This window comes from Aythya ferina (genome assembly GCF_964211825.1).
Source record: "Aythya ferina genome assembly, chromosome: 4".
Classification (NCBI taxonomy): Eukaryota; Metazoa; Chordata; class Aves; order Anseriformes; family Anatidae; genus Aythya; species Aythya ferina.
Genome location: NC_140300.1, coordinates 25,270,272 through 25,284,947, shown reverse-complemented (window position 1 = coordinate 25,284,947; position 14,676 = coordinate 25,270,272). Strand labels below are relative to the sequence as shown.

At 33.9% G+C, this 14,676-nt stretch overlaps 1 protein-coding gene across 5 annotated transcripts in view; it reads left to right on the top strand.

Moving 5' to 3' along the window:
• Positions 1–12,452, top strand: part of ATP8A1 (ATPase phospholipid transporting 8A1) — a 112,206-nt gene extending 99,754 nt beyond the window's left edge. For all 5 annotated transcript variants that reach the window (XM_084516533.1, XM_084516534.1, XM_084516532.1 and 2 more), the window contains 4 exons: positions 547–635; positions 1,026–1,118; positions 7,093–7,184; positions 7,833–12,452. In XM_084516533.1, coding sequence (XP_084372659.1) covers positions 547–635; positions 1,026–1,118; positions 7,093–7,184; positions 7,833–7,930 — 372 coding nt within the window. In that variant the 3' untranslated portion in view covers positions 7,931–12,452. The remainder of the gene's footprint in view (positions 1–546; positions 636–1,025; positions 1,119–7,092; positions 7,185–7,832) is intronic.
• The last annotated feature ends 2,224 nt before the right edge of the window (positions 12,453–14,676 follow it).

Genomic DNA, 14,676 nt, shown 5'->3' with positions numbered 1-14,676 from the left:
TACATTTCATTATTAAGTATTTTGTTGCACAGGAACCTGTAGCAGTGTGGGAACAATGGAGATAGCTCAACTTCAATCTGAATTATAATGTGAAATGATTGTAACAGTGTCCAGTATCCATAGCAAGGTTCAGTATTCATTATACCTGCTAGGGTTGATTGCAAATGAGAGATGGTGCTCATGATGTATTGAAAAAGATTGGGGAACGGGAGCAAGGAGTTCAATAAATCTGAAATGTCTACAATCAGGATAGTGGTATAGAGCAGTGTTGTGGAGGGGTAGGTTCTCCTTCTCTCAAATTGCTAAGCAGCGTGATCTTTCTACCAGCTTCTTAACATGAATTAGTTCTTACAGTCTGCTGGATTTCTATATCATGTCAAGGGATTTTAGAAAGGTGTTAAAGCTGTATTTTACATCAGAGGTTCATTTAAACTTGAATTTGATGCCCTCAATCAAATCATTAATATTTCTATGGTTATTTGTGTGTTGTTATTTTTTTCTAGTTCTCATCATCACCTCAACACATTTTGTGCTTTTTCTTTCCAGGCAGCTATGATGTTCAGCTCTGGAGTATTTTGGATGGGCCTTTTATGTATTCCTATGACAGCTTTACTTTTTGATGTAGTATACAAAGTGTGAGTACAGAAATGCTGATGTTTATGGGAAAAATTACTGACTTTAAGCATGTGTTCTAATTACTACTATAACAAAAGCAAATAAAGATCAGCTCAGGTAATTATATAAAACTGTTTTTCACCTTGTTTTAGACAAACCTGGTTACAAATGCTATTAATTTTAAATCCTTCAGTAATTGTAATGTGTTTTAAAAATAAAATATTTGTGTCTGCTTTGCAAGAGCAGCTGATAAAATATATTATTTAGACTTGCTTTATTACATTTCTTCTTTTAAAGTGTAATTCAGCTACCTGGAAAAAAGGATTTTTATACTGAATGCTTAGATAAGTGCTAAAACAATGTGATCTTTTACTTTCAAAAAGTAAATCTGGCAGTATTTTGTATTACAGGGTAAAAAGAGCTACTTTTAAGACACTGGTAGATGAAGTTCAGGAGTTGGAAGCGAAGTCTGAGGACCCTGGGGCAGTTGTGCATGGCAAGAGGTACTGTAAAAATCTGTAGGTCATTGTCTTTCATTTAAAAATAATAATAATAATGCTAAATATCATCAGGCTCATACATGTATCAAAGGCAAAAGGTTATTTTCCAAAATCAAGTAGAATTTTCAAGTAAATAGAGATAAACAAATTCAGTGTAGGTATCTGTAAAAAGGTTTCAGGTCTACTCAGCCTACGTGATTTTTCATATGCTTAGATGATAAAATTTTAATTCTGTCACTTTGTATTAACAGCCAAGGCAAAGGGAGTTTAAACCTGCATCATTTACTAATACAGTTATAAATTGGGCCTAAGCATATAAAAAAATATAAATAAATAAATAAATAAATAAAAACTACCTTCTTGGTAGCATATTGAAAACCAGCAAAATCTGTCCAGAATCTGCTGAAATTAAATAGAACAAGCTGGCATTGTATCTAATGCCAGTCAAGAGCAAACTAGTTTGACTAATTTATACGAGGTAAGAAATAACTTCAACTTGACACCCCACAAGAATTCTGTTATTGAGCTCCGAGCCAGAAAGCAATATATGCTTTGTTCTCTTTTGCAAAGAGAAAAGTTGTAAAAGAATAACAAAAAAAGAAAGCAGATATTAGTACTAGAAAGTACTGAAAGGGGACCATCTTATAGATGTAAAAGAAACTAGGGTATTGTACCTTTTCAATGTTCTGAACTTGCATTCCCAAGACTTCTCCCGTGTTCTCAAACTCAGGTATTTCCATTGTGTAGGCAGTATGCTATTCCTTCGTCCCACAGAATTCCTTCCACGTCTTTGTTATTTAGGCAGTAGGAACTTGGTGTTTTCACCAATGGTTTTGTAATTATTTCTTAATCTGACAATTAAATAGCTAGAAGGGCTTCATGAAGATTGCTTGAGCTACCTGCCCGAATATCTTCCTTAGATCCATTCATTCTCCACTAAGTCATTTGCTGAACCTGTATTCTTTGAAGTGTATAAGCATCTGCCTCTCGTGCAAAATCAATGGATGTTAAACATCTTAGTATCTTCTAGGGATTTATTTCATCAATGTTTTCTATTATTGTTATAAATTCAGGTAATAGAGCCAAAATTTCCTTCTTTAAGGAGAATGTTTCCTTTGTTAAGGAGATGGTCTCATGGACTGAATTACTTATACCTTCAGAAACTCGATTGAACTATTCTAACTTTTTTGTTTTAGCATCTACGTTGCGGAAACCTGGGTTAATTAGTTAACAATGCAGAGTAATTAACTAAATTGGCAAGGAATGTCCTCAGCTTCAGTTCTAAATATGCACATGGGACTTTTATATTCTTGAGTGGTAGCACTTGTCGTGTGAGTCCAGTTAATCATCTTTGACAATCTTATTGTATATTCTTCAACACCAACTAATATTTTTCTAGTGTGCATAATTCTAGAAATACCATTCTATATTGTAATAGAAAAAGATTTGTTCTCATTAAATGCCAAGTAGCCTAAAATGCAGGCTCTCAGAAGATACAAAACACTTTGATTAAGACAAAACTGAAATAGTAAGAAAGATAATTCAGGAAATGTTTCACCCTGTCCATTCTCATCTTAAAAATACTACAACACAAAATTAGAGGGTCAGCTTCCACAAAGAACTGGCCAGGATTCTTTCATTGGCTAGATGCTACAATTAGATGGCATTTGAATATTAGTGTTAATTTTCATGTTATTAGTGAAATATATTAGTGTTAATTTTAATTGCTTTTTTTTCAGCTAGAATATTTTTGTTTCAAAATTTTTAGAACTGTGCTGACCTGATATGGCACACATTTAAATACGTGGAGCCAGTGGGATTGCACTCATTGATTCTTGTACGTCCCTTCCAACTCAGGATATTCTATGATTATGTGATTCTATAACTAAGATGGTAAAGCTTTAACCTTTTGATGTTTTCCTGCCAGTCTTGGGATGGGAATTTTCTATTTAAATTCCAAATTTGCACCTTCATCTGTTTTCTTAAAGCTAGAATAAAAATGTCATTTAGATTGAAATAATTTGAAGTATTGTTCTTTAAGGATCCTGATTGTATTTTAGCATATGTTTTTTAAGTAGGACAGGCTGATGCAATCTTAAGATCTGTCATCCTTCATATATTACCAGTGCTGATTTGAAAAGATATTTTAGCCATTACCACTGAAGACTCAGTAAGAGCATCCCTGTTGTTTCCTGTTTGGTAAAGAACGTGATCAGATTTTTTCCCAATAAATAGCCACAAATAATTTATTCTATCCTTATGTAGGTAATACATTGAAATGTTTTTTGTCACATATATTTAGCCATTATGTAAGAACATATCTTGAGTAAGAAGGTGTAGGTTTTACATGATGTTGTAGTTTAGCCTGGCAGACTAAAGTACCGCACATTTGCTCACTCCCCTGCCTGAAGGATGGGGGAAAGAATTAGAGAAAGGTAAAACCCATGGGTTAGGATAAAAACAGTTTAATAGGACAGAAAAGGAAGGGAAACTAATAATAATAAAATGCTGATAAAAAAATATACAAAACAAGTGATGCATAATGCAATTTCTTACCACCTGATGACTGATGACAAGCCAGTCCCTGAGCAGCAGCACCCCACCCCTGGCCAGCCCCCACCAGCTTTATTGTCCAGCATCACTCCATGTGGCATGGAACATCCCTTTGGCTGGTCTGAGTCAGCTCTTCTGCTTCCGTCCCCTCCCAGCTCCTTGTGCATCCCCAGACTCCTGGGTGGCAGGGCAGCATGAGAAGCTGAAAAGCCCTTGGCTCTGTGTAAACACCGTTCTGCAACAACTAAGCATCAGTGTGTTATCAACATTATTCTCATCCTAAATCGAAAACATGGCAACATAACAACTAGTAGGAAGAAAATTAACACTATCACAGCCAAAGCCTAAAAAAAAAGCCTAGAAAAGCACTAGCTTTTCTAATAGAAAGTAAACTTTATGTAGGAATAACATTTACTTCAGCTTAAAGAACAGACCAGCTTCAGTGAAGTAGCAAATTTATGTTACCAAAAGTATGATTTTTATAATTAAAGACATAGTAACAGATGTGACAAAGCCTTTTACACTTAAAATTGAAATGACTAAAATAAGAGCATATTTTTTGTGTACAAACCATGGTTCAAAAAAAAAGCTTTTCTGATATCTAGTATATAATGTTCAAGTAGAAACAACAATGTTAATACTTATAGAAATATTTTTTATATTTTATAGACTAAAAGTAACATAATAGACTAAAAATAACACAAGTAACGGCCCTAACTTGTGTCTTTGGAGATACCACAAATGCTGCTTCATACAGTAATTGTTTTTCATTCAAGCCACTTTGAATATTTTTTTTTAAACCAGCCAAATGGTTGATCAGGAATATATGAAGTAGTAATTTTTTTTCCTGTAAGTGTATATGATATGTTCAAATATAATTAATATTCAGATTTTCCTTATAGGTACGCATAATGAACATAGTCATATAGTTGCTGATTTATCATTGGTTAATTATGAAAACATGTTTTCTTGACTTCACATGAAGATTTTTAAAAGTTTAGGATAGCAACAAGGCGATTCATAATAAAGGGCTTTCACTATTTCCTCAAGTATAAAAACAGATCAGAATTTGACGCCTGAATAGCTGGAAGCACTTTTGTTTTCCAAAATATATTTCCTACTTTATTTGTATTTTCTGTACCAGCAATTGGATCTATGCAATGGAAACTTCATTATACATAAACTAACAAATGTGCATACTTTATATTCATGTAAAACTTAAGGCAGTATTTTCAGTGGTTAGCATTTAGGCAATCTGAATATTTCAGTCTGAAATAAGGGTATGTGGTGATGATACCAAAATGCTGCAGTAGGTCTGCTGTGCTTTTGTGCCTACAAAAATAGCTTTGTATTAGAAAACAGAATTTGTCAAACAAAAAAAAATCTGTTTTCAGTTAATTTTAAGAAAGGTTTCTCAGATGTGTTGCAAAGGAGATACAGTTGACACCTTTAACAATGTTTTCATATGGTCTTTCACCTCTTTGCCCTCCCATTTACGTAAAGGTATTTATTTATTTATTTATTTACCTTGTGAGTCCTTATGGTTTAAACTTCAGTCCTTAATTTGTTTTTTAGTAATCTAGTCACTTTAGTAGTTGTAGCAGTGAACTAAAAACCTACACTACTTAGTGGAGCAGTGAAGAGGAAAATATTACTTTAAAAAAAAAAAAAAAGCTTATGAAAACATGGAGAGTATGATGTATCTCAATACTCTGACCTCTCCATTCTTGGGACTTTGGCTCAGCAGATGCTGACTGCTTTCCTGCAATTGGTACCTAATTCCTTTTTACAAGTCCCATTCTATTCAAAACATGGCCAAAGAAACAGTTTACCACACCCATCCTCTTACCCTGTAGATTTTACAGTTAGCCTTCCTCTATGCATGTGGGGATATAAGTTTATTTCCCTGTTCCAACATAGAAGAGCCAGGCTCTGACCTTCTGGCATATTCTTTAAACATGAGATTGGACGGAAACAGAAAGGGGAAACAGACCACCAGTCTCTCCAGTTTAAGCCAATGGTTCAATTTTATCTAGAAAAATTAAGTGCTCAATGAACGAAAAACAAGCATTTCTAATATAATGGTTTGAATGCTACTCTAGGAAGGGAAGGAATCAAGTTCCATTCCTACCATTTAGTCTGGCAGGTAGTTAGGGAAGGTAGTCTATTTAGCTAATTGGCGGTAATATTAAGGAGTAATTTGACTGATCATAACTCACTGAAGTTAGGCATGTGAAATCCATTATACATGCCACATCCTTACACAGAGACAACTTCGATAATCTAGCAGAACTAACAAAATCAAATCACTATACACTCAGAATGAATAAGTAAATTAAATCAGTTTTAGACCAGTTTACATAGGGAGTGACTGGATTTTCCAGCATTGGAAATGGTTAAATGACAGGTTTGTGTTTTTCTGAAACACAAGCTTTAATTCACATTGAATATCAAATTTAGAGCAAGAGATTAAAGTGTTTTTGTTGTGTGTTTTTTTTTTTTTTTTTTTTGTGTTGTCATTTTTCTTTTAATATAGTCCCTATGCATCTTCCATACATTACCAAAATTGTGAACTTTCTTTGCTATGGCTACTCCATCTGTTACTTATTTAGTAATGTAGAATCCTATTTGAAAGAACTTTAAATGTAAAAGAGATGAACTGCAATGAAACCTGACACATTCACTACAGTTCACAGGATTCAGCTGTCCCTTGAGCCTCAGTTGGTCTAAAACCAGTGTAATACTTCTTGTGTTTTCTATGTAGGCTGAAATGGAAATCCTCTTGGATCATATCAGAGCATAATAAACACATAAAATAGCAGAGTCGGTAAAGTCGGCTCTAGAAAGGAGATGGGCTGAAGTGACCCACTTCCAGTAGTAATAGTAGCCCATTATTTGGGTATGACCTCCAGAAAAACAAATGGAAAATATACCTTGTTAAATCACTTTTCATGGAAAATATGAAACATTTTGATATGAAATATGTGAAATACTGTACACAGAGCTGATAGCAACAGGTGTGACTTTCCCTCCATCTTCCTTTCCTATTCGACTCTGGGGTACTGTTTCAGTAGAAGCTAAGAGCCCAATGCCTTCCCTTTACACCACATGTTTCCAAAGGAGTCATGCTCAAATATTTACAATATTATTCACTTATTTGTTTTGTCAGTGCACGACAGTACTTCTGACAGATGTTTTGCATTTACTTTAACAAATAAAAACAATACAAGGGATCTGGACATCCTATTCTGCCCCTTGCACAAGCTTTTAATCATCCATTTAGTAATTAATTCAGGCACAGGTAAAAATAATTTTTAAAAGATCATTTCTCTTGTAATAACTAATTCTTGTTTAACGGACTCAAAGGTAAAGGGATACTGTAATTAGTGAGTAATTTTTTCACATATATCTGCTTTCTTTCTAGCTTAACTGAAAGAGCCCAACTACTGAAGAATGTTTTTAAGAAGAACCATGTGAACTTGTATCGCTCTGATTCTCTGCAGCAAAATTTGCTTCGTAAGTGTTCACTTACAAAGAAAAAGTAGTATATTTTAATAGTATGGAGGTAAAACACTACCTTTCACTGCATTTGTGTATAGTAAAGATTCAGTATCCTAATATTTGTCATGGTGGCTTTCAGTACATCTTTCTGGAATGCACCTTTTAAAATTTCTCTTTTTATTTTGTATCACAGCTTTGGATAGGACTTTTTTAACATCTTAGCATTATCTTTCACAAATGAATTAGTCAATAATTTTTGTTAAATTTTATAGTTTTTTTCAGTTAATTTTTCAAACTTTAAGCACCTTTAAGTTGTTTTAATTCAGTCTGCCTTGAAAAAAAGGAAGATGTGTTTGGAGTGTAAGTATTAGATACTGTGTTTGTGAAAGTGACATTGTGTGTGACCATGTTTGTATTTGAATGTAAACCCAGTTAGACTATATTCTTTGCCTGTGGTTAGGATTCTATTAATTCCTAAGATACTTTGCTATTTTACAATTGCAAAATTATGTAAGAAAGAGTGTAGGTTTTCTACCTACTAGAAACTAAAAAGAGACTTATTCATCTATATTGACCTTTGTTAAGTTCCTTTCGTTAAAGCTTCAAAATATTGAAGATTATGTGAAATCCAATTAAAACTTTTATTTTGGTTTGTATCTGCAGATGGCTACGCTTTCTCTCAAGATGAAAATGGAATAGTTTCCCAGTCTGAAGTAATAAGAGCATATGATACCACAAAACAAAGGCCTGAGGAATGGTGAAGGAACACAGCTCAAGATTTAGGCCTCATAAGTTACTTTTGTGAGACAGACTACTAGATCTTTGCTGGGAGCTACAACCATGTCCCAGTTATCAGAGATTTTAAGATCTATGATGATCTTATTCCATAAAGTTTGGATTTGTGTATTCAGTAGACATAAGCACTGTGCAACTATACTGTAACACACCATCTCTAAATTTTTTAACAAGTATTTGCTTAGCCTTTGTAAGCAGATTGGAATTTACCTTGTATCTTGCCAGCTTGCTTATTTTACAATGAAGTTGAATCAATACTGGTCATATACTTGGAAGGTAATGGTCAGATTGCTAAACATGCTTTACATTGACAGACCATTATAATCTGTGGAGGTTTTCAAGTGGTGATATATTTAAATACAGTTGATAACCAGCCTTTGATTTCAACAAGTGCTGAAAAAATAGTATCTTAATGGTGTTCACTCACCTTCTTTATGAAAGATTTTGAGTCAAGATGTTTATAGATATTTGTGTCAAACTAGCCTACAAACGTTTGCCAAAGAAGTTCCATAAATGTTTTCTGTTGTCAGAAATAATTTGAAAGGAAACGAACTCCAGTCCTGATTTCAGAACTGCATGCCTTGAGTCTCTGTACTCAAGAAGAAAGATTTACTGTGCAGTGAGTCTAATTTGTGTGGCCTTGATGGCATTTGCTTTCAAAACTGCAAGTATTGCACCCTTGGCCTTATAGAATCTTTTCCCTTATTTTCATTCAATAGTGCATATGTTGAAAATGGATACCACCTTGTAAAATTGAGTGCACGTTATTTTTGTTCAAATTTTAAAGAATTGCTCTGCCTTACTTCCCTTCGTCAAACTTGAATTATTTTTGCAATGCTTAGTTTGATAATTGTATCTGCTTATACTGTAAGTTCAAAAGAAAGTTTGTTTTAATTTACTTTTTAAATTTAATTACATTTTCAACATTTTTATACTAAAGTAATGCTTACATTGAAACAGAGCAAACCATGCCCTTCAGTTGTGTGATATGTACTGTTTTATTTGCACTGAAGTCACTTCCTATAAAGATGTGAATTACATTGCAGCAGTCTCTTTAGAACTTAATGGTCAAGCAGAATACCTATATACTCACCTTTAATTAAAAAGAGAAGGATAGTGACTGCAGAAAAAAATACTTATGTTTTTTATTTAAAAAGGGGGGGGGGGTGTAAATTAAAAATCTATTACTAGGAAAATGGTGATGATAATGTTCTTAAGTAGTAAAAGTTGGTATTTCTCAGCTTACCACCCAATGACCATCAGGTTTCAAATAAGAGAAAACTACGTTTTAATTTAAGAAGTTAGTTAAATCTTGTAGCTGTTTAGTCCATGTTCAATTCTGATTTTAAAAGCCACCGTAATTGCATCTAGAATACATTATTCTGTAGTAACAGATGTTTTTATTTTTAATTAAATTTCAGTGTATTATGTGGAAATGACAGTTTTTTCGTTGAATGGAGATCAGCTAGATGGAAAAGCAGAACAATGACATCCTTAGTGATCTGCTAGATTAAGAGTTTCCTCTTTGCTCTCCAACTCATCCAGTTTCAACTTAAAAGTAACAGGTCCTACATTCACATCTTTTTTAAACCTTCCTTGATCAGTCTTACTAATTTTTATAAAACCATTTACTAAAGGTGATTTTAGCTCTTTGCCTTTCCACAAACTAAACACTTGACATGTAATGTTAGTGCACCGTCCAACTTTCTTGTGCTCCATTCTTGGAGAAGCTTACAAATATACATGAAAACCCCAACAAAAGACACTATATGAAAGTACATATTTAGGAAGGCGTATCAATGGGAAGGCAGTCTGCATTTCATATGCATGTTATGCAATGTCTTCCTCTCGCTTTCCCGGAGTGATCTCTAAACAGAAGAGAAAACAGAAGACATAGGGACAAAGGGGACGTATCCCACTAGAAACAGTACTGCCAGTCAGTCATGCAGACAAGAACTGCCTTCCGAAAAGCCATTTCAGGCATAGATAAATAGATGGATCAATATGGGAGGGGCAAATCACTTGACCTAAGGCAAGAAAAAATTTGGGGGCATGGCCCTTTCCTAAAATGGGGTTCCCTATTTTCTGTCATCGAAGGGACAATGACCAACTTCAAAACATTTCTGAAATTAACCATGACACTGTTGTTCTTTTGTAATCCTTCAGTGTACTTAACTCATAAAATGGTCCAATCCATACATACTCTCTTTCTGGCTATTTTTTATATTATTTTTCTGTTCTAAATGATTTATTTACTGATTTTACAGAAATTACATGAGGACTAGAAATCCATTGTAATGTATTGTGACAAAATTACAGGAACGCACATTATTTAAAAAAAAAAAAAAAAAAAAAAAAGCATCTCCCAGTTGTAAAAGTTTGTTGAAAATGACTCTATATATATTAAAAATGAAAACAGTTCTAATTTAGATGGTGATTATTTTTTTAAGGTAGTGTAAATTTATCACAATGTTTCATCTTTACATCTTTATAGAACTGAAAGTAGTATTTCACGAAGTACATTTTTCATTATTTTTTTTTTCCCCTTGTCTCTTTACTTTTTCCACAAGACATATGTTATTTATTGTCTGGTGATTAGTGATAGGAAGATACCGCTTCATGGAATTAGTAAAAAGACAATGTGGCAATTCTAACCGTGTTTTTTGATTTTTGTAAACACCTTAATTTTTTGATTTTTGTAAGCAACTTAATTTTAAAATACAAGATCATCCTAGCTATGTGTGCACATTTTTTAAATCAGGTCAGGTATACAATATGCACTTTATTTTCTTGTTAAGTACACAGTAATATAATCTATTATCATCTGGTTCATAAATCATATCTTTGTTAAAGTAAGGGGATTGTGCAGATGTTTATTGAAAGAAAAAACAGTTTAGGCAAAAATACTTATAAGAATGCATTTGTTCTTATTGTTTAAAAATTCAAATTTGTATTAAATACAGAATTCACATGGAATTTTCCATCTGTTTCATGTGCACTGTGTAATTACAAGTTAGTATTAAAAATTAAACATCAAAAAGTTGAAGCAGTGCCACTTAGAAATCAGATATCTTCTATAAATACTGTTGCTTAATTATTTTTAAATATATATATATATGTGTGTGTATGAGTGATTCAAAAGAGTAACAGGAAACAATTTTAACAAACCTATTGATAATTTGTATTTGGAAAATTTTCTTGCCAATTCCTAATTTTACACTTATTTTTGCAAGGCAGTTTCAACAGATTTATACTTGAACATCATTCTATTTGTATAAAATAAATAAAGTATTTTGAAACACTGAGAGATAGCTGAAGATTCCTATATGTCAACATACATCCATAAAATTCCCTATGTTACAAGGATGCGTATAAAGTATCTTAGGACATTTTCATTATGTTTAACTTCATCTTGAATGATTAGTAACTTGGAGTATGTGTTAAATTTAAGGAAAGATGTTGTTTCCCTTTTTTCTTCCATGTTGCGTAAAAGCACTTGTAGTTCTGATGAATTTATCATTCTGTCTGCATGAGGTGATATTTTTCAGTGTTCGGAGGCAATGCATGGTTGTTGCTCTTCCTGTTTTTTAATGCCTTTGTTAAAAGTCTCCTCATAATATAGCCAGAAGCTAGCGCTCTGTAAGCAAATGAGTTTTTGTCAATTCACCTTTCTTGGTACTGGATGTTTTCATTGGTAGCAAAACTCAACAAATGAGTTTCTCCTTCCCCCCTCTGCCCTCACTCCCCCAGTTTGTTCGCTGTTAACCAATAGATCTTCATTAAACAAAGGAATATTTTAGCATTCCAAACCTGGTTCCTGCTTATGCAAACCGTTACTCACATAGGCTTCAATTGGACTGTTTGTAAGTATAAGGACTGCTCAGCTGAGTAACGATGTGCAAAGCCGGGCACTTTGGAGGGTTGGGACTTTTGGAAGGTTGCTTAAATAAAAGCATTTCCGTATATTGAGTGATTTGTAACTGCAAAGCTGCAACCAGAATAATATTTTTTTTAAAATCATATTTTATGGTGTTTCTTTATTGTAGAATAGAAGCCATAAATGCACTAATGTTGTTTTTCTACTTCAACTTAATTTTTCATTAAGATTTTCAGTGTTTGATATGTATGAACCGCTGCAGAAAGCAGTCACTATGTACAAGCAAAATTTGCATTCAAGGTAAAGTGAGGTTTTACAGCCCCACTAAGCCATTACTGCTGAAACTGTTGTGGAACTTATGAAGCTGCATGAACGAAGACTTTTTGAGTCGGTGTTTATGGTAGTTTCTCAGGTTTAGTTTTAACTGGATGTTAAATGCACTGTGTTTTATAAATAGTTATTCTCTTTTAGTAACACATTCAGTTCTATGCAGTGTTACATGTCACTTGGCATTTGGTGAATGTGCATGTTTTGAACTGCAAATTTTAAATGTTTTGTCTTTTAATTGTTAAAAAAAAAAAAAATGAATAAACTTTGCCATTAAATGAAAACTCGTAGCTGAAGTGATTGGTTGCAAATGCTAGGGATTGCTTTCAAAGAAGAAAACACATATGCCATTATTCTTGTTTTTAATTTTTCTAAAATAGGACATTTCAGAAATAGTATTATGTATCAGAGACTACTCATGTTACTTTGGTAAACCAAAAAGAAGAATAGAAAAATGTTTTGATTTTTTTATAGTTATTTTCAAATGTCTTGTTCTCTTCTCATGTGAAGTCCAGAGAGGCGTTAAAGCAAACAAGCAAGAAAGGAGTATGGGAGCCTGCAATTTAGTGATTTGCAGCAGAGCCCTAAGATACTTCTGGTGGTGATGCTGTATTTTGAAAGAGAATTATGCAGTACAAAAGTGGTAGAGTGGGAATAAGGGAACGTCATCTCATTTTTCATATGACAGTGATGGACACTGTATCCCATGGCTACAATAGTAGCAGATACTTCTTTTCCCTAACAGTGCCTACCCACTCAATAAATACCAATATAGCCATCCCCTAAATTGTGTTTGGGTTGTAGATAGATGACTGATTGTTTTTATACACTAGGCAATTAATTTCTTGTAGATTTTGTGTTCCGAGGCTCAATAAAGGATGCATCTTTTAAGCTGTTTCATGATGCCAGTCTTAAATGCTGGAGCTGGCTTAAGGAGATTCCACCTCACGGTATGTCAACTTCTCTACTATGCTGACAGTTATAAAGCCATTAAAATTAATCAGGTTATAATCCTTATAATGATAAAGCTACCCTTTCAAATCCCTACCCTCTTTTCTTATGGAAAATGTTAGTTGTAAGCAAAATCATTTCACCAACCTGACTTACACTACAGTCCCCTGAATTCACAAGTTGGAGAGAATGAAAAGAGAAAGGCATTTCTTTCTAGCTCCATGAGTGAAGACAGCATATTGTGGAATTGCAGCCTCAATGTAATTGCAAATCAAAAACTTTGTATGAATGTTGCAGAGCAGCAGCCCCCTCAAAAGCAGGTCTGTTCTGCGTCATTCTGTTTAGCCTGCACAACACATCACAATACACGGAAAAACAGTGCCAAGGATTGATTCCGTATCTTTACTGTCAAGCTTTAATAGCAGCAATGAAATCATTTTTAAATTGTCATATCATCTTATTAAATTCCTGGGGGACTAGTGTTACAAGCAGTCTGTTAGTTTACCTAGCCATTTTTGCTATACTGCTTACCTAGCTTCAAATAAATCCTTCAGAAATTCCTGCCAGCACACGTCATGTTTTCCTTGGCACCAAAGGGTTTTGATACATTTTGGAGATATGTGGTTAAAAAACCCTTAGTATAGGAAAACAAAATGAAGGGCTGATCTAATTCATGTCACTATTCATTATTCTTTGCCCATAGAAGGTGTGGTTTTTATACATGCAATTACCAGCTAATCGTAATCAAAGCACTTTGTGCATAATGTGTGTGAATGACAATAATCAGTTTCCTGAGTGTGATTCTTCTTTCATTTTGATATATCTTAGATTGCTGTCACTCTAGTAGAATATGAAATAGCTCCACGATTACAAATGAAATAATTAAACCTGCTCTGTTTAAAAAAAAAAAAAAAAGGCATAGCAGTTCAGTGAGTACTGTATAAATGTTCTTTTCAGTTCAAGCATATATGAACCCTTCAAACTGTTTCATTAGTCTTAAAATTGTGTATCAGAATGTCATTTGTGTTCTGTCTGAAAGTTTTTAAAAAATATATAATTTATTTTTTTCTGTAAATCATAGGAGCATCCATGCCATAAGGTCCTTTTTATTAGGAAGGAAGTTCAGACTTTAAGCTGGAGCCTAAATCCGTGTCGGAAGCGATGAGCCTGGGCAATGACCATTTCATTCTTGGGTCTGTATTCTTGCCAATTCCTTTCCTGTCCCTTAAGCTATATAAGTCACTGTCACTAGCTCCATTAACAGTAATTTACAATTCTTCAAGGCCAATCTATTTGCACAGCACAATCCCCACCTCACCTGGCATACAGGTGATCCGGTACAGCTATTTCAACTTCAGCTGATCGCTCCCACAGTCTCAACCCCCTGTCTGCAAGATTTGTTGCACTCTGGCCACCAATCTTTAAAGTCCTTAGCACTCCATAAACTTTTAAGTCTGATTCGGAGGAATTATTCCTGTGTGTCAAGTTTTTCAAGCATTTTTATGAGGTCAAAGACATTATGCGGCATGAGAGGAGGAAGGGAGGTAAGTAGCTCAG